The sequence below is a fragment of the Platichthys flesus genome, chromosome 12 (genome assembly GCF_949316205.1).
Source record: "Platichthys flesus chromosome 12, fPlaFle2.1, whole genome shotgun sequence".
Taxonomy (NCBI): Eukaryota; Metazoa; Chordata; class Actinopteri; order Pleuronectiformes; family Pleuronectidae; genus Platichthys; species Platichthys flesus.
Window position 1 is genome coordinate 10,055,517 of NC_084956.1, and position 24,455 is coordinate 10,079,971.

The following is a 24,455-nucleotide window of genomic DNA, read 5'->3' on the forward strand; positions in this document are numbered from 1 at the left end:
ATTCATTTTGTTTATAAATTATTAGATTTTATTCTTTGTTTAGTCTTTGATTTCCTAACTTTTGGCAGCTATGTAACTCAATTGATTTGCTATTAGGTTGTGTTGCGTAGATATCGCTCAAGGAATGTTGGTGATAAGATTGATTGTTTGTTTTTTATTGTCACACATCTTCACACATGTTACTAAACTGCAGCATGAAATCACCCTTACAAAATGACACACGCAAAATACAACAACCTATCAACAATTTCTTTATACAAAACTAATAAAATGATTCTTGATGTCCTTGATTTTTCTTTTTTTAAATTGATCATTAGGGAGATTATTATGAATGAGATACAGTGCAATAGTGAGAGTATAAAAACTGTTATATCTGATTATGACAAAACTTATTGCATATTTTTGAGGGACAGTGATGACGAATAATACTGAAGAATTTTCAGCAGGAAGATGGGAAGCTCCTTTGGGAAGCTCCTCAGGAGAAAGGCTTCACAATCTTCATTGAGATGTAATTCTGTGGAAAGAAGGATTTCAGAGTTGCTGCATTAAAAACACTATCTGAACATTGAATGGTATAGACAAAGGAAATCATCGGCAGAGTGACTGATCTCACAGGTAGAGAGTAGAGCAGGATCCCGAGGAACAAGATCACAAGCAGAAGAAGAATCCCTCCGATGAAAATCCATCGGAATCTGCGCCAGACTATGAACCTCATGGTCTTGCAGGGGTTTGTGAACCAGAAGAATGACGTGTCGGGGCGGCTAATGAAGACGAACCAAAGAGCGACATTAGCATTATGTTAATAAATATATAACAATCCACATCTTGTTTGACATAAAGCTACATTTCTTACTTAGGCTGCTCCAATTTGGGATTCATGTTGGGCTCATCTCTGCCTTTCCCAGCTGGTCTCTCCTCCATCTCCTTCTCCTCCACGATTTCCAAGGTCATCTCTACTTTCCCCTGTGAAAATTTGAAACCCATATTTAAACTGAAAGGGAAAAAAAACCTAAATAAGGACGGAACCCTGCGGACATTAACATACACTCAGCACTTGTTTCCCGTCCTGCTCCATAAAGCATGGCCACCAGCCTCGTACTGACTTCTGAGAAAAGAGTGAATTGGGTAGAGGTTTTTTTGAGATGGCTGACATCCCTGGCAACATCTTCAGGCTGCACTTCTCTGGGGTCTTAGCCGGGGGGATCAGACTGAGTAGGTCCAGTTCAATTGAACCTGTGACAGAGAGCACAGAAAATGATTGTGTATATCATTATGGGTTAGGGTTAGGGTTAGCCACTTTGTCTGGTCATGTCGTAAAATTAGGTAAATAACAGAAAATGTTTTTCACCTAAGTAGTCGTCCAGGGAGAATTTGTCATTGTCCCATATCTGGACGATTAGTTTAGGAGGAATCCTAAATTCACTTTTGTCCAGATTCCAGAAGTGCTCCTGAAAAAAAAAGATACTTAACTTTATATCGTTATTAGAAATTATACCATAACGTTACGATGATGAAAAACAACCCCTATACTCCTTGTTCCTGATTCATGCTCTCACTCACTTTCCTGGAGACGACACACAGCTGCTCCGCAGGCAGATAGTCAAACCCAAAGCTGAACCTCCAGTTGAAGTTTCCGTCACCGTCCAAGGATCTGTAGTGGACATCGGTCTTCTGCTTGTCCTCCTCCATCCCTGGCATCCATCTAGGAAAAAACATGGTAATTGGATTTTCAGATTAGCTCAGTCCAATAGGCAGAAAAAATATAATTCTAATAAAAACATGCTCAGAATGCTAAAGGTAACAGGTGGGAAAAGTGTTCTACCCCTTCACATAGATGTCGCTCATGTTTTCTCCAGTGATGCTTGTTTCATCCAGAATAACGTCAGTTGTGTTCCAAACGATGGCCCGCAAGGAGTACCTGTTTCAAATATACTATTATACTTCATCGTTCACTGCAAGTTAAAATATTTGATTAGGTAAAGACTTTCTTACTTCATGGGTTTGCGTGGAGTGATTTCACATGGAGGCCCCGGCAAACCGAGGTTCTTGGGGAAAACGTCAACCCACATTTGAATTTGTCCCTGCAGTGGAGAAGAAGGATATGACTTTTAAAGAAAAATAAAGCACAAATACTTCACACATCTTAATTGTATTGTATCCTATAATAGTATGTTATCATATGTTATGGCGGTTGTTTAAACCTGGGACAGGTTGGGCTGGTGGGAGCTGAACAGGGTTCTCGTCTCCACGTGTTCTGGTACCAAACCCTGGTTTCTGAGGACGTGCAGGGCCAGTCTCTCTCTGGCTGGGCCCATGTGCTGGTGGATCACAGTGTTTGCCTCTGAAGAGGGTGTGACAGACATCGATATGATGACGTATGATCAATAACAAACAACAGACAAAATAAGAACTAAGTAGCATTCCTCATAACTCTACAACACAAACTAAAAACAATGACAAAACCAGTGAGAACACAGATGTAATCATCCTTTAATAAAACACAGTGACAAACAGTACCAACCAAAATCTTGCAGGTAGTGTTCTTTTCCTGAGAAAGTCAGTGAGCTGCCATCTCCCTCTATGCGTGGAGGAGGAACGCCCTGCAGTTTGGCCGTGTTGATGAGGATCTGAGACGGCTTCAGCTGGTCTCTCCACTGATTGATCCCTGATCTGCAAGAAAGGGAATCGACAGAGCCACGTCCTCATTTGAACCACACAGAAACTATAATGTATGAGAGAAGATGTCGAGGTCTGTAGGATGTGTTATCGGACAGAGGATTTGGTATCGGTGTCCATGCAGAAAGATACTCACACACAGTACGTCTGTGGCAGGCCACAGCAGGACCTGAAACAAGACAGGAGTCGGTTCTCCAGATCGATGACTGTCTCACCCACTTTTTCATCTCTGCTCAGGAGGTCGAAGTCATACACAGCGATCTTCAGGTCCTTGTCATGAGGCAGGAAGCAGGACAACTCAAACATCCTGCACAAAAATGTAAAAAGTATAATGTTTATGTTTTTTATTTATTAACAATTTTGAATTAGTCATCATCATTTGAACGTCTAGAAAAGAAGCAGGAGGTTATTTGAGCAGGTCACATCTTACCTCCCAAACTCTGGATTAAGGGTGTTTGGTATGTAGTTATCTCTGTCCTCCAATGTTTTACTCCCCAGTGCAATCTTAATGTATGGGTCACACTGAAATGAGAATGAAAAATATATTAACTCCAGTAATTCCGAGCATGTTTTTCACTTAAAAAAAGTCAAGGGAATAGCCTACAGCGATTGAGAGATAAATGATGGAAGGGATTTGTCACTAAATCCCTTCCAACATGGTTGACCAGATATATCTACATACAAAACTCACCATGCCATTTGTATCCTTTGGCTGCAGGTCAATACAGCGGACCACATATATTCTGACCACGCACTCCTGAGGTCCGCTCTCAGGAAGCTCTCTGAACTGCCTGTTTGGTGTTGGCGCCCCTGGATCATCAGACAGTGGGTAAATCTTGAATGATCCCTGTTCACAAGCAACAAGGACGATCGATGTATTAATATAACACCTCTTAATTTTAAAGGGCTCAATAGCTCCAGACTTGAGCCATTAAAATCTAACATTAATATTCCCTCCAAAAATTGTAGATAATATATGAAGCTCTGCACTTTTTTTCTATCTGACTTTAACCACAATCTGATGAATGAAATGTCAAAATAAAAGAAGATGATCAGCTGTCCAAAAAGTACCAGATTAGTTTATTTAACAGATAACATTATATCTGGTTGACATTGCTACTCCCTGCTGTTCATATTTAGTAACAGCGACCGTTCTTTGCTGAAAATTTGATTTCAGCTGAAATGTATAAAATCTCCACTAGGGGGCAGACAAAAGCTATGCAACAGTAAAAACTGTGACTTTTCACATTCCAAAAGTGCAGGTTTAAGAACAGGCTGTGACAGTGATGCTTTGTTACCTTGAACTCTCCCACCACCGAGGGATCTTCTTCCTCGTCTTCAGTCTTTCCTCGCTGAAGTTTGAAAGTGCTGCAGAAATCAGTGAGTCCCTGGAACTCCTCCACCTCCTCCAGTTCACATTTGTAAACCTGATAATCAGACAACACAGTTATACTGACATGGTACAGATATCTAGTTACAAATGAGATATATTGGACTTAAACATTATGTGTGGCACCTAAATCAAAATAATGATTTGCTATTATTGACATATTTTCACATGAAGATTTCACAGAACTCCCACTTTTGGTTTTCCAAACAAGTCACTCTGTATCTTCCTGATGCTTGACTCATCAGCATGATAGTATTTTTTGTTTTGGATGTTACAGCACAAAATGTAGCTTTGAATAAATCAGTTCTTGTGTTTTCACAATATTTCGAGAACACATTCTCACCTGCAATGTGTCATATTTTTTTTTCAAGTAGGGCCCGCACTTTTGCTTCTCTCCAACAGAGGCGAAGAACTTACTCCACCAGTCCACTGCCTCCTCCTCCTGCACATGAACCGTGATGAACTCAGTATTTTTTACAGTTGATATCGATCACTATTTGTGGAAGAAGAGATTCTTACCTTTTCTGCTTTGAGCTGCAAAGAGTGAGGCAAACAAAGTTCTTATTAATAAATAACAATGTGTTAACATTTTGTAAATGAGTTTAGTGTCAACAGGTTCCTTTACCTCAGCTGTCATGATGGGTCTCCCTTCAATGTCTATGACCACATCTCCCTGGGCAGCAGTGATCATTGCCACTGCAGAGTTCATGGAAAATGCTCAAATAAATATTATCTGTATGTAGCCAAGTGTGTGGCCTTGTGTTACAGTCCATGCATGTGTGTAAGTACCTCGAGCAGACATGCAGACTTCATTGTTAATCTGATACGGGTCACAGCGGAACTCGTCCAGGCAGTTGATGGTACACTGACCAACAACAGGCTTCCTTCCAAAGGGTCGGTGATCAATTACTTTAAGCACAATGGGAGGGGTGTACATCTCATCTTTGGGAAGGAGCTGGGTAAAGAACAAGAGAATCCACGTGTTTAGATGTTTACAGGTGCCTGGATATTTGGAAGAGGACACGTTCTACTTTGACGCCACGGAGTTGTGTGGTTAGTACCACTTTGAGCAGCAGCACAGATCCAGGGAAGTTCGGGTTCTTTTTGAAGTTCCTGATGACGGCAGTTTGAACAATCTCTCCACCGCATTCCACAATCAAGCTGGGAGAGGTGACCGTGGCCAACTGGTAGGTCTTCATGTTCCTCAAACCCCAAGTCAAGACCTGGTGTCGAAGAAGCAAATAAACACAGTTGAAAAAGAGTCTAAGCAGATCATTTCTCAGATGAGACACAGAGAGAAATGTGAGAAATCTTAGGGTTGGGCTGGTCTTGTCTGATCATGCGATCGTGTTTGAAGTAATAAAGGAGCTGGATGACTTGATTCTTTACCTCTATCGCAGTGAGCTGTACCACAGGCCGGATTCCCTGAGGAACCATGTAGAGCTTCTCCCCTCGTCGAGGAGGGACCAAGGGCAGCTCTCCCTGATGAGCCTGTAGGGCAAAGCACAGCAGCCCCTCCTGCATTTAGATTCATGAAGCTGAGTCATAATATGTTTATTCGTATGTGTCTGCTGTACCTTGTCCTTCAGTAGGAGCTCAGCAGCGAGCAGCACTTCCCCTGCACCGCGACCCTTTTTAGAGACTGGGAACCACAGTAGCTTCGGGGTGACGGCCACACTGGGATTCAGTTTCACCACTGGGGGGCACGTACAGCAACCCAAAGGCTCATCCTTACCCTAGTTTAAGAAGTGAAGCAGCACACAAGGAATTAGCAAAGTCTGCTCAGAACTCTGTATGATTCTGTGAGTTGATCCCAAGTTTAGCAAACTCAACATACAACTTGATCACTGTCATAAAGCTCCAAGACCACATCCGGAGGGTTGCGAGCGATTGTCTGTGGGTCTCCGTAGATTTCAATGTCCTCAAAGATGAGAGTCTGATCCCACGTGGGGTTCAGAGTGGCTTTGATGACTTCTGTGGTCTTACTCACATGCAGGAATGACACATGAGCGTAGGGATCTGGAGGAGACGAGGGAAGTGTTGGACTGAAACGACTTTTGAATGAAATATTTACTTTGGTAAATGGCGTATCATGAGCAGACTTAATTTAATAAACGGACGGCTTTGTTTGTACCTGAGAAGCTGTCTTTGTCCATGGCACAGAGATTCCTCGCCTGATACACGTACACCCTCAGGTGGTAAATGTAAGACCCTGGAGGAAGATGATTGTTTTGATCAGCTGACATACTGTGTCACCACTAAAAACAAGATACCCAAGACACAGGATACCCAAGACACCGCTGATAAGACACACATTATCCAGGATTTACTGACTTTCTGACTCATTGTTATCTTGCATTAGGGTCAGTCAGGAAGTTTGAAGAAACACAAGGTCTTTAGTCACCAGGAATGCACTTTATCTGACGCATCTACTTACGGCTAAAGTGGCAGGAAACAGTGGGGGTGTTGGCACCAAATCGTTTGGCTGCATCCATTTTACTGGCCTTCTCATCAACATCAACCCCCTGTTGACAAAATGCAGGGTGAGTAGCAGAAAGTAAAAATTCATAGCAACTATCTAAGCGAAATAAAAATTAAAAATAAAGAAGACGGGAACAGAGAGATGCAGAAGAGCGATGACAGGATATGACTCATATGCTATTCCTGTTAGTAACATGTTGTGTCAACTGCTTTGGAATTGGACGACATTCAAGAATGTGATGCATATTCAGCAACATTACTTAGTGCGGTAAAGCCAAACTCACTAATGCCCCTTCCAGTCCGAAGATGGCGGAGGCCCCGATGCAATCGGATGGGACCATCTTTCTCCTCCAGCAGCGGCGGCGGAACGTGTCGGTGGAGCGCTCCTTCCTGTGAAACTTCCATCCAATCAGGGAAGAGTATTCCCAACCTTCAACCGATTCTCGTCGCTATGCAAGAGACAAGCAAGAGAGAAGACTGAGAAGCTACACTCGTCAGATCTCTCAAATCCACTCTATTTCTCATCTACCACTTCCTCACCTCGACAACAACCACTTTATCAGACGTCTTCTTCCTCGGTCTTATGAGTCTCTTCCTGCGGTGGACGTGGTACATCTTCTCTGCTGCCACCCAGGATTTGGGTTTATCATCAGGAGGAATGGTAAGTCCGTATTCCCAACCTGACATCAGAACACACAGACACACACACAGACCTTGTGATGATCACAGTACTTCAGAAAATGAAGCTTCTGATCTCAGTCTTTTATTTCATGTTACCTTTCTCATCCACAGCTTTGTTGCTGTCAAAGCTCCACTCATCCTCCCAGGTCCACCCAGGAGGACAGTCAAACTCTGCTGGGCTCTGAACCTTTTCTCCATTCTGCACAACAGAGACTCATTTAAGTCAAGTATATCTGTGTATTTGTAGCATTACAGTTATTAGATCAAGTTCTGTTAATAAACTCCAAAGTCTGGTTTATCGAAGGAAATATTCTCAATGGTACAAGTCTATTACAGCTTCCCAAGAACAAACATTTCACTTTTCATACTATTATTATTAATCACATACTTTAAATTAGCATTACTAGATTTTCTTCCACCTTACTTTCCTTTTAGCTTAGTTTTTTGTTCTCCATCACCAACTTCCAAGTGAAATGTTTGTTTTTTGCAGTGTAAATTCTTCACTGTTTTAATAAACTAGTCTCTAAATTTGTCATTTTCCTGTTTGGAGCTAAGTGAGTTATCTGCAGTGGGTTCATCAGAGATTTTTTTTAATGAAAACAACTGCCTACTCGGTGTTGAATGAGGGTGAAGCTGTGGACCGTAACACTGTGCTGGTGGATGCTTAATGAAAACAACTGCCTACTCGGTGTTGAATGAGGGTGAAGCTGTGGACCGTAACACTGTGCTGCTGGATGCTACATCATTCCAAAGATCTGAGGGGAAGCTGTTGATAAGGCTGACACAGGAACCCTTCTACAGCAACTATAATAATTGACAAAATCCTAAAAGTTGTTCTATAATCATAAGCCCTGATGAAATCTACACACCAGAACCAGACAGACATTGGGCCATATTTACGTACCTGTCATTAGTATATAACAGCCTAAAACCATCTGATATCATTGGACACAAGCATGACTCGACAGGCTTGTGTCCTGTTATCTTCACCCACATTTTTCACATAGTGTCTCAAATCTGAACTGTGTGTTTGTCGTACCACGTCTGTGTAGGGCTCCTCTGCCGGCTTCCACTCCCCACCAGGGAAACGTGTCTCATTCTGAAAGACCTCATCTGTGAACTCTTTGTGGCCCGCATCTGCTTCTGTTAACAGGCTGTAGAAAAAAGCAGGACCATGATTAACAGCTCAGGAAGAGTGGGATCAGAGAGAGCTAAAACTATTTACACAAGCCTCTGTGAGAGAATGTAAGCACTCCAGAAGGAGGAGGCACTGGGGGAGAGAGGGAAGGAGCCTTGAACCAAAACATCGGCTGAAATTCCTTTTCATTTCCTTTAATTGTGTTTTTGGACTGTGAGATTCTGATAAACTGCACAGTGACAACAGGATGTTTGTACTTGAAACTGTACAAGCCATGAATGATGCAGGTTTCCGTGTGTTTGCCTGTGTATGTGCGTGCTTGTACGTGATGAAGTGATCTAATTAAGCTTACCATCGCTCAGGGTCAACAAACCAGTCCTCCTCCCATTCCCATCCTCGCGGTGGCATGAAGCGTTCTTGTTTGAGTTTCACTTTGCCAGTCACATCTGAGAATTTATGGCGCCCGACCAGTCCGGTGGTTCCCCACTTCCCAAACACCTGAGCCTGGTTCTCATACTAGAGGGAGACAACATATGGGTTAAGGAACAATGTTTGACAAAAAAGGACAGTAAAGGGGAAACCACACACATGTTAAACAATCTGTTTATAGAAACTATACCATTTCAGCATACACACTGAAGCTCCCCTCTGAAAAGCTGTTGAACTTCTTCTCATGGGCTGAGAGACCGAGCCACATGTTGACCCGCAGCTGAACAGGGATCTTCACACCTTTGTCTTTGTCCATGGGGTACTGAGGAATCAGATGCACTATTTTTTTGTGTTTTGTGACATTTTTCGATGAATAAATGTAAATAAATAAATTTACTTTTTCATTTAGAAATATTGCGTTTTTAAGCACTGCGTCCTTCTTGCTTCTATTATTTATTGACAATAGTATAATAACTAATGTATTTTTTACATACTTTCAAACAGTTTGTTGAGTTGATAATCACAATACATAAATAATGTTTTTATGATTTCAGTAAGGTTTATTGGTGAGGTCTTGTACCTGCATGAAGATGGTCTGGGTTTTTCCGCAGTGTTTGCCACAGGCTTTTTCACTTAAGTTGGAGTAGAGGATCTGGTTGGCTGGCACCCGGGCAAAGGCCACACGCTTCTCTTTTCTCAGCATCCAGATGATCACATCTGGCATGCTGCTCTGAGGCTAATGGAGACACAAGACATTTCACTCATATCAGTTAACTTTCCCCCATATCTTTTTAAGCTACCTTAAATAATTATGCTTGTAGTGGAAGAATCTAACCTCTTCAGCCAGCTCCTTGATTCTGTCCAACCACTCTTCAATGTCACTGACAGTAGCCCTCACGTCTGAGGCCTCTTCTCTCATGCGAGTGACCATTTGTGTGATATTGTCAACAGCAGCATCACGCAGGTTTTTAATTTGGAGGTCCAGTGCAGTCACGTTGGGTTGGCCCTCCATTACCGGAAGATTCAAACTGTCAGAGACAAGTTTAACAAAATAATTAAATCAGCCATCTGGTAATGCACATTACAGTTGCCTAGTGATAAGTTACGCCGTATTGTAGTGTATGATCATTCACGTCTGTCTCACCCGTTAAGATCCTCAATCATGTGGTTTATGAGTTTTAGCCAAATCTCTCCCAGACGTGAATCTGGCACCTTAGCTAGGATGGCTGTTTTCAAAGAGATGAGGTGGGACTCCTAAAATAAATCACAACAGATAAAATATTGAGTCATACTTTCTGTGTAGATGTGCACTATTGAGGCAAACACTTAACATGTGACTGTGACTAGTTCTCACCAGTTTCTCGGCGACAGAGAGGAGAACATTGACAGAGTCCAGACGGTGACTGATGTCTTCCCAGTATGACGTGAGAATCACTACCGGCTTGGTGTCAGCCCAGGGAAGGTAATAGTACTGATTACCTGAGGTACACAAAATAAATGACACACAATCATTTTAAATACAAGTTGTAGATTTTACCACAGACAAAAGGGGAGGGTTATAGTGTGAGGAAGAGTTGGAACTAAAGAATTGCCCAATGTTCACTAGTATAGTGGACGTTTTCTTATTTACTACACTGAAAATTGTTTATATTTTGGTAAAAATACCATTAACATGGTTGAAATTATATATAGTGCATTTGATTGACCTTTACGCTCCTGCAAAATGTACCATTCTTAAATTTGCACCATTAGACAACACTTGAACTGTCTAATTGTTTGTGTCTTGTTGTTAGAACCTTAAAACAGGGTAATGGGCTGATAACATGTTTCAAGAATCCTTGCTGACTTCTTTTCGTACCATCAAACACAGCAAAGCTGAACCGGGTGGTGGAGGCCAGGGGCTTGCAGGTGGAGTCCAGCTTGTTACCGTAGTTACCGATACTGACCTCGAACTGAATTGGTTCCCCCGGCTCTTGGAGCATGGATGCTCCGTGGAACACGGCACACAGAGAGTACTTCCTCCTGCGCTGGTATTTCTGCAAGTTATAAGAAAAAGATGTGGCAGTGCAAAAGGTTAAGTGAGGAATATTTTAGTTTTGCCTTTCACTCAGTTTCCAAACACCTCTTGTGCTAGAATCCGATCAATATTTTCTGTAGGAAACCCTAAAGATGAACACTGATAATATTCACTAACAGATTTAAAACTGTGGGTCTTGCATATTAAGAAAATGAAATAGAAGGAAACAACAGTAAGTACAGGTGTGTAGTGTTTACCTGAACCACCAGGATATCATCAGAGGGGATGTCTTCAACAGCTTTGTCGATCTTTCCATCCAGCTGAGTGGACAGCTCAACGAGGACCCTCCCCCTGTAGGCGACCCCTTCGCCCTGCAACACAACCACGTAAAAACCTTATGTTTACATATGCAAGATAAAGGTGAAATATCTTGTGTCTCTTTCAGTAGTAAACCCTGATGGGGGGGGCGGGTGGGGGTTACCTTGCCAAGGTTGAGTTCCTCGTATGGGTCGGGCAGGCCGGTGAATTCTCTGGGGCTTCCGTACAGGTTGACATAGCAAGGACCAAAAGCAGGGAGGAAACCAACTTCTGATTCTGCTGTGCTCGCTGTAACACAAAGATGCTTCTTAAAAATCGACCTGGACAGTTTCAAGGCTAAAATCCAAGAATATACAATGTGGCTTGTCATGAAGTTACATGTATTATTGCCGTGCCTGTCAGTTTGCAATATCTAGAACACTGATCAGCATACAAATGCCATGATTACCGTCAATCTCTCCACCGGAAGAAGACATTTGGCTGAGATTCAAAAATGATGTCCCTATGGCGTCATTCCTGGTTAGACGATCCCTGCAGATTGTAAACTTCCATGTTAAATACTGGTTGTGATATTACTGTTGCTTTTGAAGCTGTGTATGAATGAAATGTCCTGTCCTTACCAGTCATACATAGTCAGCTTGATGCGCTCACACATGGACGGGAACTACAGGGTTAGAATCATGTGTTAATTAGTGCTGAAGTCAAAACTGTTTTTTATTATTTGACTGTTCGTGCATCTTCAGCACCTTGACTTGGAGATTGATGAGTTGATTCCACTCTGGATTCGCATTTTTCTCAATGATTTTGGTGCACAACTAAAACCAGACAAAAGATCCCAATTTAAAAATATTCACACAGCAAGAACATTACAGAAACATTGTGTTTTACTTTAACAGATGAAGTACCTTCTTCCCAGCAAAGCTGACTTCCAAATATGGGTCAACCAAGTTTTTCCGGTCTCCACTGCCTCCAAAGGCTTGTTTTACAGTCTGAGCAAAGGCGTCATCCACTGCAACATTAAGTCAGTCATGAGTAGGAATTCTCTGAGGGGATCTGAGTACATTACCCAGCAGGGTGTGGGAAACGTTATGACATTATAGGTCACTTACTCTGCGGCATATCCTCTGCGCGGTAGACTTTAAGGCGCAGGGTAGCCGATCGCATTGTGACACCAGCTGGCAACAGAAGATTGCTCTCGATGTCGTCCTGCTCCTCACCTAGCTCTTTCCTCTCAGACTGGAGGAAGGGAGGAGAGGAGAGGAGAGGATAAGATATTATTAAATTATCTTTTTAAGAGACTGAAATCTTTCTGTAGTTAATTGAAAGGAATGTGATGGTGAATAAGAAGGTAACTCATACCGGTGGCTCATCCCCAGTGCCAACGACAATGATGCTGACTTCCAGGTAACCTCTGGCCCCTGAGCTTGGGTCATCAGGATCACTCAGGAGAAGCCATTTCCTCATTATGGCATGAGCTGGACAAAGTATAATATTAAGCACGGGCAAATATTTAGATATAATTTGTATAAACTTTTTTACAGACTTGGTAACACTGACCTGGTTCATCATAAATATAGCCAACGTCCAACTGGGTAAAACAGGAGAAAAAAAAATAGAAGCAAGGGAAATCTGTCACAACTCTGTTATATTACGGACTAGATAAATCCCTACAGATCGAAATGCTGAGATAAACACAACATAGATCATTATTTCTGAAACACTAAAAACCAGAATACCTTGAACTCTCCCATTACACTGTCAGCTCGGAGAGAGAAGGAGTCATAAACCTGTCAAGGAAAGGCAGGCGTACAGATTTAGCTGATGCAGAAGTTTAAAAGCATACATTTATTTGTGTAAAAAAATCATTGCATCATAAAGAATTGATCTACGCACCCGAATACTGATGCTCTCGTCAAACAGCTCTGATGGGAGCATGTTAACATTGTAGAAAAACATCTGTGAGACAGACAAAGCCATAAATGATTAATTATGTCTCCTTTCACTGCATGAACAATTTCAGTTTGATTTCTGACATATTTTATCATCATGACTGTGACAACATTTTACAAGTCATTAATCTGCGATGCGTATTCTTTGGAAAAAGCTGAGGGTGAGGGAGACAAAATTGAAAAGAGGTGAATATGGGGGAGAAAGTTAAGGGTGGAAATACCTCAGAAGGTTATTGAAGCTGGCGGAGATTAGGTGGCAAAGACTGGAGGGAACAGACAAGCAAGATAAAAGGCACAAGTACAGGAAGTAATCATTGATATATTTATATGCAGAAAGGGAAACGATGTACGGATTGTTACCTCATCAAAGAACGGGTTATTTCCTCTTCTTATTCTAGTCCTGTGCGTCTGTCCGCATGTGTTCACCTTGACCACCGGCTTGATGTTGTTTCCGGGCAGCTGTCGACCCTTGATAACCCGAACGCGGATCTGGACATTGCAAGAATCCGTAAGGGGGCTGAACAGTCAGAGCAACCGTTTATCTAGGTCTTTTTTATGAAAAGGCCCCATTTGGGTTGAAAAACACTATATTCACTATAGACAAGAGGCTGCTCAAAGAAGTTTCTGGGCGTGATTGGAAAATAAATATGATGTTCAGCCTTCAATATGAATCTACACTGGTGTAGCCGGCAGTTCGAAATTCCCTCTACACTGGCATTGGTGATTATCCAGGAACAGAGTAATCAAAACTTAAACAATACCTGGAAGTCCTGAGGCTTGTTGGCCAGGGCTCTGTGCTTCTTACGGTTCATACGAACTGGTTTGTTGTTTGGTCTTCCAGGCTGGTTTGGCTGAGTGGGAGCTCCTGGACCTCCCCCCTGACCTCCTCCCTCCATGCCTGCTTCCCCCTCCTCACCCTCGTCACTGTGCCCTGTCACAATGAACTCTTTTAAAATATCGTTCAAAGTAATTGACACACTGCTTTCTCAGTTTGGAGTGGCTCCAACACAAATAGACAACATGCTCCCTCTGAATGGGGACATTCTTGTTGATGTTAAGCACAAGCAAAATTTCAACTTTTTATCAGTGTGCTGCATGTGGGTCGATGTGATGATAACCAGGGTTCCATATGAAATTTGATATCATGGCCTTCATTTGCTGTAATCCATTTACTGCTACTTTAACTTTATTATACTGTGTTTATATTATATATTATATTTATTATAAATATATAATATATTATGTATTGTATTATTTATATTTGTCCTGAATTTGTGCTTTTGTTTGTTTATAATTGTAACTTGAACACTGGGTACAAAAATAAAACCTTAGCATCTCTTTTAAGTATATAACTGTCTACTTACCATCATCCACATTCTGATTCACATCTCCATCTGGCTGCTCATTCATGTTCGGTGTGGTGCTGATAGGTGGATCATACCTAATGAGCAAATCAATAGTTGCCTGGGAATAAAAATAACATTTTCTCAGTTAGCATTTTATTCTCTGCTTTATATGTCTGATAAATAATCTCATGTTGCAGGATTCAGCAAAGTCAGCCACTCCCTGCAAACCAACACAGATACCAGGCATTATCTGCTGCCAGAGCAGGAGCGGCCTCTTGGTATAAAACTGCAACGTTTAGGATATACTTGATTCACCCCAGTCGCCTGTTGCTTCTCATTGATTAGCGGCACGTTCTTGGATGGGAGGGACTTCACTTGACCACTGGCCAAGTCTCTCAGAGAGATTTTCGCCGAGCCGATGAGTCTGAAAAAGGCAATCACAGAAACATTCCTTTGCTCAGATGATCGTACGCACATCAGCAAATGAATCATCACAGCTGGAAAGAAACAATCACATGGATGGGTTGCTATAAAAGAATCACAAGGTGGGGCATACTTGTGCAATTCTAACATGAGAGAATTAGATGCTGTGTTGGTGACTGGGATCTCTGGCCGCTGTGGATATTTGACAGTTTCTACTTCCCGATTTCACTTCTTCACATATTATGACGAACTGAGCAACGACACCTACATTGTTTCTTTGTCTACCAAACAGATGTCATGTAGCAACGGTGATTAATAACTGCGATGGATTGCAATGCTTGGGAAGAGACAAATATGAATGCCATGATTTAAAGTGTTGGATTAATTGCAACCACAAATGGAGGATGATTCATATTTAAAACATTTTTTTACTAAGAATCTGCTTTTCTAATCTGAGCGATAACGTCATGTTTTGAGGGCGCCTAGACTTTGCTGCATGACAAGGCCCTGCTGGTTACACAGGGGGGAACTAGAGCACAAGGGGAAAAAACGGAAGATGGAAACAATTATCATTTACCACAGGCATGTGATGGGCGATCTCTGCCCAGTTGAAAGTAGGAAACTACAGAATCAAGGAGGCGGGCTAAAAGCTGTTCTAAAGTAAGCAACATGAGTACAGGCCCAGTCATACTCCTGATTATGCTCTGGCACTATCTTCTCTCTTATTCTCAAAACATATGAACTAGCATGGGTGGGAAACCTTTTAGCTATCAAGGGTCATTTCAATTTGTATAACATCTTTCGAGGGCCAAGTGCCTTGTGAATAAATTCTGTAAATCACTCTTTAATGTGATGGGTGGAACTACTCTTGGGCGAGATGTCTGAGGTCAGATGGTAGTGATGGTGATGATGGCCCTCTTAGCTCAGTTTGCAAGTTTAGGTCAGTCAGTCTTAAGGGGAACCCAGTATTCGCAGTATTAACAACGTATATTTAAAGGTTCAGTGTGTAGAGTTTAGTGGTGAAGTTTCATGTTGCAGCTGAATACCCCTCACCTCAACCTCCCCTTCCAAAGGTGTTTAGTTTGTCCAGTCTGAGAGCAACCACTTCAGTTGTAAATAAAAAGTATTTAAATATAAACAGGCCATTCTAGGATAAATAAAACAACAATAGGTACAATTTAGCTGATACAAATGAGTGAAAAGATCAGTAGGGTTATTTTATATTCAATTTCTGTCAATAATCCCTTTCACCTAAATCTTACACACTGAACTTTTATTTATTAATCACAAGACATATCGGCATCACAATATTCAATGTTGTTGCATATCGCAAGTTTTCCTAATATCGTGCAGCCCTAGTGATAATGCAAACTTCAACCAGGGGAAGGATGGTGAACTGAGCCCGGAGCCAACTGTTGCTTTGCAGGTCAATAGAAAATCATCTGGGATTAAGCGGCTTAACAAATACATTCCATTCCTTTTGTTTACTTTCATGTTCTTAATCTCGCCAATTGCCCTTCAGGAGTTTTGAAAACCTAGCCGCATATTCAGATATCATAGCACGCTCATGTTCTAGGAAAAAACAACAGTGTGTGCATACAATCCACAATCTTACTTTGTTTAGCCGTTCTGCAGCAGCAACACGGAACGTCTTCACAAATTCTCTTTCTGAATGAGGTTTCACCCGCCTAGCTATTAGTGCACTGACCAAAAAATGTACCAGTACAACAGTTAAAATTCTGTCAAGTGCAGTCTCACGTAAGCTGCTTGTTGGAAACTCAACCTCCACTGAAGAGTATTACTTTTCTCCTTGTAACTCAAGGTTCAAACAACATGTTTTAGTGTCAGATTTGACTTTTCCATCAACCACCTCCCTACAAATAATCAACAGAATAAATAATCAACAGAATAATAATCATTTAAGTGCAACCTGCCTCATTGGATTCTCTTTTCTACACCTTTGCCATGATGCTGGTCATTTCATGATGACACAGAACAGTAGGTGTGTAATTGATTCACCCTGACCGTGACCTGACAGGCATACAGCCAGAAGGGACCACCATGAATGTGATTCTGCTATTTTATCTTACTTTCCTTGAGTGCAGGAAAAAAAAACATATGGGCCTGAAAGCCAGAGGTTCCCTAAAACTCACTTTGGGCATGTGCTTGAAAACGATGGTCAGCCGAAATATGGTATTCACTGTCCCTGCCACTGCAAACACCACATGCCTAGATTGGTTTACAGAGATTAAGATTTTGTATATATAACAAACTCTCCTAGGAAGCTAGAAAATAAACTTCAGCTGAACTCTGGTTTTAAGTATGTGGGTCTGCTCCAGAGCAAGAAAAGGGAAATGACATTTTAACTACAATGAGAGAGCCAGTGGATGATGTACATGGTAAACTGATATATTTTCTACTACAGTACATACATATCACTTTACACAAGCTATTTTAGAAAACAAAAATATCAACTTGGCATTCACTGCTGCTGAGCTGGGGACAGACTTGATCTTGATGGTACCACAGATTAGATGCCCCTGCTTGTCTGTGAGTCAGATTCCTTGAGGAATATTTTCAATATTGCAGTGCTGTTCTCAAAGTGTTTCCTGCATTTCCCATTTTCCCCCCACAGTCAGCATATTACTTTTGCAAAGCATTAGAGGCTGAACCACTGCCAGTCACCACAGATGTGCCATTAACAAGCCAGAGCATGCTCCCTCATTCACCCCACTATAGCGTTGTAAACAGGGATCATGGAAAAGTATTGTGCGTGCGTGTGTGGCCGAGGCGGTCGGCACTCCACCCTCCTCCTCAATATACATCATCATACACAATCACTCACTGGTGACAGGGTGTATATGTCATTACCACCGTGCATGCACTGAGAAAAACAGAGTGACTCAGACTCATAATGTATAGAATGCAATGAACATAACGAAAACCAATAGAAAATTAAGCAGAGTTATGAATCTTATCAGCATCATAGTCGCAGCCTGATCTACAGAGGGGAAAGTTAGAAAGAGGCTATCTTTTCCTTTTAAGGCAACATTCCTCCCACACGAGCTGGAGCTCTGTTATGACGGAGACAAGGCACTGTGTTTACTGACACTGCAAGTCTTGACATGGTCGCAGTGCGTCCTGCAGCTCGGTGAAGTTAAAACACCGAGCTCTGCTCCATGGGAAACGATCATAATAACTATTTTAAACCACACCGAATAAACAGTAAAGTAATATCAGTCGTAGAGCGAAGAACTGCTGAGAATCAGGCACTGACTCAGATTTCAAACACACATGTACCTTCTCAAAAGCTCAAACTCTGACGTGGGGGTTTTCACTTTCCTGCTTTACCTGGTGTAGCAAGAGTGTTTGGTGTCGGGGGCGGGGGGGGGGGACTTTTTTAGTAGAACACATGTCATATCATGTCAAGACTGATTGTTCTCACTGACACATCAAAAGCAGTAGGAGTTGAGGCAAAGCACTTCACAATCATTGATACAAGGAATATGTGGTGCATTGATAGTCACATCATGACCATTTGTCTGATTGATGCTTGTCATGCACGTACTTATCTTTGCCGATTGTTTCATAGTCTTTCACCACCACACTGATGAATGAGGATGGATCCAGGGAGGAGCCTTTCAGATCGAATTCGAGCCCCTGCAGGGCAACGACAGGGACAGGATTAGTTTCAACTAGTTTCAACTTTAATAAGAGCTTGTTGGTCATTAATCGTTCCCTATGAAGCATTACCTCAAATCAACACTTACCTCATTCCACACAGGATTCAACTCGTTATCAATCGCTTTGGTTTTCTTCTTTTCACCTGTAACAACAAAGGAAAATATATTTTACTGGCATGAGTCATATTGAGAGGACATCTGCAAAAATGAATCAAATATACTAAAGTTATTATAAAGAGATAAATTAAGCAACAGCCCTCTGTAAAAAAAAATATTTTTTGATCTTATAAGGATGCTAACTTTGTAGGAATCACTTAAGCATAAGCTGCTATATTTAAAAGTACAGAAACATAGGAAAGTTTGATAGAAACTGAAACAGTGTTTGCATATACTTGATAGAGCACACAGCAGTTTACAGAGGAGGAAATAACAAATGGTTTAAGTCAAAATTGGTCTCTCACCTCTGAAGGTCACCGCAGCTATTGGATCTGGGTTTCCAATTCTCTTTTTTGGGATCCCACTGGCGGACTCCACAATGACCCGCAGCATTTTTCACGTAGGGTCCAAGTTTACTCGCAGAAAGAAAACATGTTCCGCTGCAGCTGTGGCACGGGGAGTTTCTTCTCAAGAGGAACTGAGGCACAGATGCGAGGAGGAGAGGAGGGCAGCTCCTCTCATGAGTCACAGCCACAGGAAGCATGCACCACCCCGCCGGGCTGTGCCGCTGCAGATAACATGTAAAGAGGCAGGCCTGACCCGTGCAGAGGATTCTCATCATCTTTTCAGGAACCGTCCCTGGTCACAGCTTTGAGATCAATGTGCAGATCAATTTGTGGATTCACCCAACATCCAGGTGATCAGTCCCTCTGGTGCTGCAGCGCCTCCCAGTGGCAGGATTATTTACGCCTACTCTGCCTGCTGATGTTCACGCCAACACTGATGTCACCGGTGTTGTGGAAGAATAATAAACTAATAATAAAACAACAGTCTCAGATCAGATTGTTTCACGTGGCCACCAGCATTCAAATATCCAGAGAAAAGTAAAACAGCTAATTAATGAATGACTGATTCACAATAATGTTTTTTTTTAATTATTATTATATTAATGCTGAAGATGAAGATAGGATATTTATTTATGATTCTTTATTTATATCATTTCTTCTCTTTTGTCTGGTTTGTTTTTACTCGGTTTCTTTTCTTCTTCTATGTTTTTTTCCTTGTAGTGATGGACTTTCAGGTCCTTGTTTTGACTATGTGTAAGAATCTGTATACAAACCCTTTCCATAAATCTACATTGAAACAATTTAAAACCATTGGTCCAAGGACCTTTATGTGATTTATTATCAAGCATAATAATACTAATCGTTATAATAATATTATTCAGAATCATAACAATCATAATCACAATAATGACAATAATAATGAAAAACAAACTAATATCTGAATTATTATAACTGAAAAATACGAGTTGTCTGGAACGCAGCATTAACACTTACCAACTGGTAAGGTTGGTTGCCATTGCCAGGTAAATGCGGCAGAAGAAGGGTTAGCACAGTTTAGCTTAGCATTAACTTTATTGAACTTGGTGATACATTCTTTTTTTTGTAAGTTGTGATGTGTTTGGATTTTAATGTCTATTTAATTTGACCAAGAACTTAGCCTGAGCTAACATCCCTGTTTAAACCTGTCTTGACTCCAGCTAACATTAGCTAGCCTAGCTACGCACACAAGGTGCTGCTTTCTCTGTGGACGTTAATGGCTGTTAAAAATAACTGCAGCCGAGTACCAACAGGGACAATGGCCCCGTTTAATAATATATTATTACTGGCTGTTTCAAATGTTTCTGCAACACCTTGTAATGCCAACACCTCAGGAATCATGTTACCATACAGTAGAGTTTTGAATCAAAGCCTCTCTTACACATGTGGTTGGTTTGCTAATTTTCAAAATCTAAAAGCAAATTTATTGACCAATTCAACATGTATCTGTTTGAAATTGTGTGCCCTCGCGTTCGTCTGAGATGTGTTGTGTTTGTGTCCTTCTCCCGTAGCATTTGTGAAGAGGTGACAGAGATGGCAGCCTCCAAGTGTAAAGGTTTCGTCAGGAAAAAGCGCAGCGCAGAGTTTGACATGGTTGTAGGCATCTTGAGGAAGGAGAACGCCTTTCTGAAGAAGAGCCTGGCCGAGTTATCTCGCCAGCATTGGGATCATTACAGGCTAGTGAAGGTAAACTTGCTCAAACTTTCAGTCTAACTAATAGTGGACTCATGTCAGTGTTAACAGCTTGTACTGTAAACTCCATGTAATGGTGTTTCCAGGGATTGTTTCAGGGTTTGATGTACTCTTTCCTCTGTGTCCATTTGCAGAGATTACTGAATCTTGACACTGTGAAGCTGAATAATTCTCAGCAGCTGACGGACAAAGACAGGAAGACAGCTTTGCCATCAGAGCTGAGTGGGAGAGGAGAGAACCTGACAGACGCAGTGAGTACGGAGAGAGTCTCTGGTTTCGCCATAAAAGTTGAACAAATCAAGATCAGGCATTTCTACTAAGTGTAAATTTCTTGAGAGCAAAGTTGCAGGGAAGAAGGTACCGTCAGGCTCATGTTTTGCCTAAGTGACTGAATGTAAGCAAGAGACAAAAGTCACAATATGTAATATGTTATGGAATAGTATATATTTATTTTTCAAATAAATATGTATTCTACAATTTATTATATTTGGGACCTAAATCGTTGAAGTGTTAAATAATATACAATAAATAGATATTTTGATTTGTCATTATAGAAAGAAAAAGTCAAGTGTCTCAATGAGTCATGACGAATTTGTAGTGAACCAGCACAAACACTACCAGGACCCTGAAATCAGTGTAGATTCATGGGATCTAGCAATCATCGCTTTTATCATTTATAACTGTGCTTTACTTTGTGCAAAGGTCAAAATGTCTTGTTGTGTTGTTGCTTAGAGGTTTAATTTCTCTCTTACCTTCTCGGTTCCACTAGATGGCAGCACTTGTTTATAAATGTCTCGTTTGCATTTAGAGGTGGCAGAGGTCCCAACAAGTTGAAGTTCTAACTCCTGTGTTTGGTCCTTGTTGTGATATGTCACGATGCCATCACATATACTGTCATTTATCTGCACACACTATGTGTAAGATTGTGTTGTATTTTATTGTTTTCTATTAGGACTTCAAGTTGGATGAAGAGGCCTCCAGCACCAGAGTAACAGAGCTCCAGAATCAGCTCAGAGATGTAAGCACTTTGGTTGTTCTACACAGCTTGACAGGCTCTCTTCTGTTTGCATTTTTCGATCAACACCGAATCTGTATTTTGTGTTACTTTTTAGTTTCTACCTTCCGTCCATTTGTTGGTCAGTAAGGCCCGGAGCTTGTGTGCAGAGTGAATGTCTTGATGAATGTTTGTGCACTGGGGCCATCCCCCTGGCACAACTCTGTTTCTTTCTGTCTCCGTTTTGTGCTTCTCATTCTTTTTATTCAATCCCTGGAGGCCTTGGAGAGGAACAAGCAGTGGCTGGATTATGACCAGCACAGAGATGCCTATGTGAGGGCCATTATGGACAGAATGTCATGGCAGGAGAAGCAGCTGAACGAAGCCAATCTGTCTTGCTCAAGGAAGCACAATGAGGACCATTCAGATGGTGAGCCAGAGGGGCAGTGGGCAGTGGGAACTCAACACTGGGGCAACAAAGGGCAACAGACTGTCACAACAAGTTTTTTAAGATATCTAGATTACACTGGCGTAGCCTGCTGCATGGAAGGATATGCAGCCCTGCACTGCATTTTCAAAACTGTGTTTAAATACTTCATTGTGCATGTATTAAGCAATGTCTAACATGGTTGATTGAGTATACAATTGTGTAATCTCCTCCTCTTTTTAAACTATTTTTATTCAATCTCTCTCATTATAGAGAAGAGGCGAATAGTCCAGATGCAGGAGTACTATGATAGACTCCTACAGAAAGCCAAAGATGAGCTGGAGGTGCTCAGGGGGCAGATAGACATCACCCAACAGAACCTGACAACAACCACAAACTGGTAAGTCTGCTTAATGTGTATCTATACATGGTCTCATTCAAAGTTGGAGAATGTTTGGATTTTAGTCAGCCACATGACCGAACAGCTGATGTGTAGGTGCAAGGAAAGGGATATGGAATTGGAGGAGCTCAAGCAGCATCTGCAGAATACAGAATTGAGTGCAAAACGTTCACCAGAAGATGATCATCACTCTGAGAATGAATTAGAAGAACTGGCAGATAAGAACAAAGACCTTGAGGACACGCTGTATGAGGAGAAGCGCAGGGCAACTAACTCTGAGCTGCAGGTACGTCTTTATTGAATAATTTTTCTCAGCAGGAAAAATAACGTAACTTCATTATGCAGACAAGGCAAGCCACCAAATAAAACACAAACCTCTCTTTTCTTAGGTGAAACTCCTCCAGAAGATTGTGTTAAATAATCACAGTGCAGAACAGGAGAAGATTGCAGATCTGGAGCGTCAGGTACTTTATGACAGTCATAGACACTTTGTGTGAATTGTCTTAGAGTTGTTACCCTGAGGGCTGTTGCTAATATGTCTGCTCACAATGATGACACAGTTTAATTACCCTTTGTGGAGACTTGACAACCTCTTTGCTTTCCTTCCAAGGGAAAGCTATTCCTCACATAAGTGACTTCATTATTAATCTTATTAACTAATTAATTTAGATCCAGATTTCTACACAAGACCTTGAGGATGCGAGACAGGATTGTTCACATTTAAAGAAGCAAATGGTCAAAGTCCTGAAGTTGCTGAAGAAGACTGAACGCCAAGACACACACACGACAGAGGTTGGCATTAATAGATCATTTAACTGCATTTGTATTTAGCATTAGTGATAAAACTCAAAGCTGCAGCTATTGATATTTTTTTTTAACTCTGGGCCAGAGAATTAGGCAGAAAACAAAGCACTGATATTTCACCTTGTAAAGTTATTGTGGGGAATGTGGGAAACAACTGTTCACACAGACATGAAAGTCCAATATTCACTGCCCTTTCTGCTCTGTTTGGATCTCCACTAACTCCTGAGGGAAATATCTGACTCTTTAGCTGCTAGATGATCAGTTTTGACTGAAAACAACCCTGAAGATGTTGGCTAGAAAATCAAGTGAATGACCCAAAACAGCCCAAACTGCTCATAACATCTGAGGGGATATGTATCTTCTGCATGTTTGACACTATGAACAAATCTGATTTTCAATCATTATAAAAAACTTCCCACCCTCCCAGTTCTGCAGTGACCACGTGACATCCTCCACTAGCAGACTCTCGCTGAATGAAAGCTTCCTGGCGTGTCCCTGCTGCGAGGTCGAGTATCCTGTCAGTCAGTACAGAGAACTGATGAAGCACCTAGACACCTGTTGTGAGTGAGCTGAGCCTCAAACCTCCGCTGGTTCTGCATGTTCTGCACGTTGATTTTTGAGCCACTCTGTTCAACCAAGTTCAAGTAAATAAAGTACAGTGTTCATTTGCAGGGGTTGTGATTCTTGCTTTTCAGCAAAATTATAAATTAAGTTTTACAAGTCAAAGTTTAAGTTTATTCACACCTTTATTAGTTTATGACGAACTATCTGAAAAGGTGATGACATGTCATGTGATGCTGCAGGTCCTTGATCCTCCCAAGTTCTCATACTGTTCAAACCAGATGAATAGCTCAAAACAGCTTGTAAGTTAATCCCTCTCTAGTCCTATTTAAGGCCATGGATTAGTATTGCTAGCAAACATAAGGAGTCAGAGGTCTGCGCGATGGCTGTAGACTTTGTACTGGGAACATGACTCCAAGGGCTAAAGCCAGCTTTAGAGCAATATGCCAATATGGGTTGAACACCTCTTAACCCTCTGTACATTTCATTTGGAAACATTTTCATGGG

The 24,455-nt window shown here is 41.5% G+C and overlaps 1 protein-coding gene and 1 pseudogene across 2 annotated transcripts; one reads left to right on the forward strand and one right to left on the reverse strand.

Annotated features, from left to right (window-relative positions):
* Nucleotides 1-139: 139 nt before the first annotated feature.
* On the reverse strand, nucleotides 140-19,162 carry myofl (myoferlin like). Of its 2 annotated transcripts, none has more exons than XM_062401014.1 (53): nucleotides 18,993-19,162; nucleotides 18,619-18,674; nucleotides 18,417-18,508; nucleotides 14,741-14,849; nucleotides 14,444-14,543; nucleotides 13,841-14,010; nucleotides 13,440-13,568; nucleotides 13,024-13,086; nucleotides 12,867-12,917; nucleotides 12,688-12,718; nucleotides 12,490-12,605; nucleotides 12,240-12,366; nucleotides 12,036-12,139; nucleotides 11,877-11,945; nucleotides 11,751-11,794; nucleotides 11,579-11,661; nucleotides 11,294-11,418; nucleotides 11,070-11,183; nucleotides 10,654-10,831; nucleotides 10,150-10,274; nucleotides 9,940-10,049; nucleotides 9,631-9,823; nucleotides 9,376-9,531; nucleotides 8,986-9,117; nucleotides 8,719-8,882; nucleotides 8,268-8,382; nucleotides 7,325-7,427; nucleotides 7,088-7,227; nucleotides 6,832-6,996; nucleotides 6,504-6,591; nucleotides 6,201-6,278; nucleotides 5,904-6,085; nucleotides 5,644-5,802; nucleotides 5,456-5,557; nucleotides 5,128-5,289; nucleotides 4,856-5,021; nucleotides 4,692-4,762; nucleotides 4,586-4,600; nucleotides 4,410-4,508; nucleotides 3,975-4,103; nucleotides 3,368-3,523; nucleotides 3,107-3,198; nucleotides 2,813-2,983; nucleotides 2,522-2,670; nucleotides 2,202-2,341; nucleotides 1,993-2,081; nucleotides 1,823-1,918; nucleotides 1,561-1,702; nucleotides 1,349-1,448; nucleotides 1,046-1,233; nucleotides 854-963; nucleotides 614-761; nucleotides 140-514 (listed from the first exon to the last, which is right to left on the reverse strand). In XM_062401014.1, the coding sequence occupies exons 1-53, from the start codon at nucleotides 19,078-19,080 to the stop codon at nucleotides 476-478; spliced, it is 6,123 nt and encodes a 2,040-aa protein (XP_062256998.1). In that variant the 5' UTR covers nucleotides 19,081-19,162; the 3' UTR covers nucleotides 140-475. The 2 variants fall into 2 exon arrangements, with proteins under 2 accessions (XP_062256998.1, XP_062256997.1); XM_062401013.1 differs by having other exon boundaries at nucleotides 14,732-14,849.
* LOC133966565 (centrosomal protein of 55 kDa-like) lies at nucleotides 19,120-24,121 on the forward strand (annotated as a pseudogene).
* The last annotated feature ends 334 nt before the right edge of the window (nucleotides 24,122-24,455 follow it).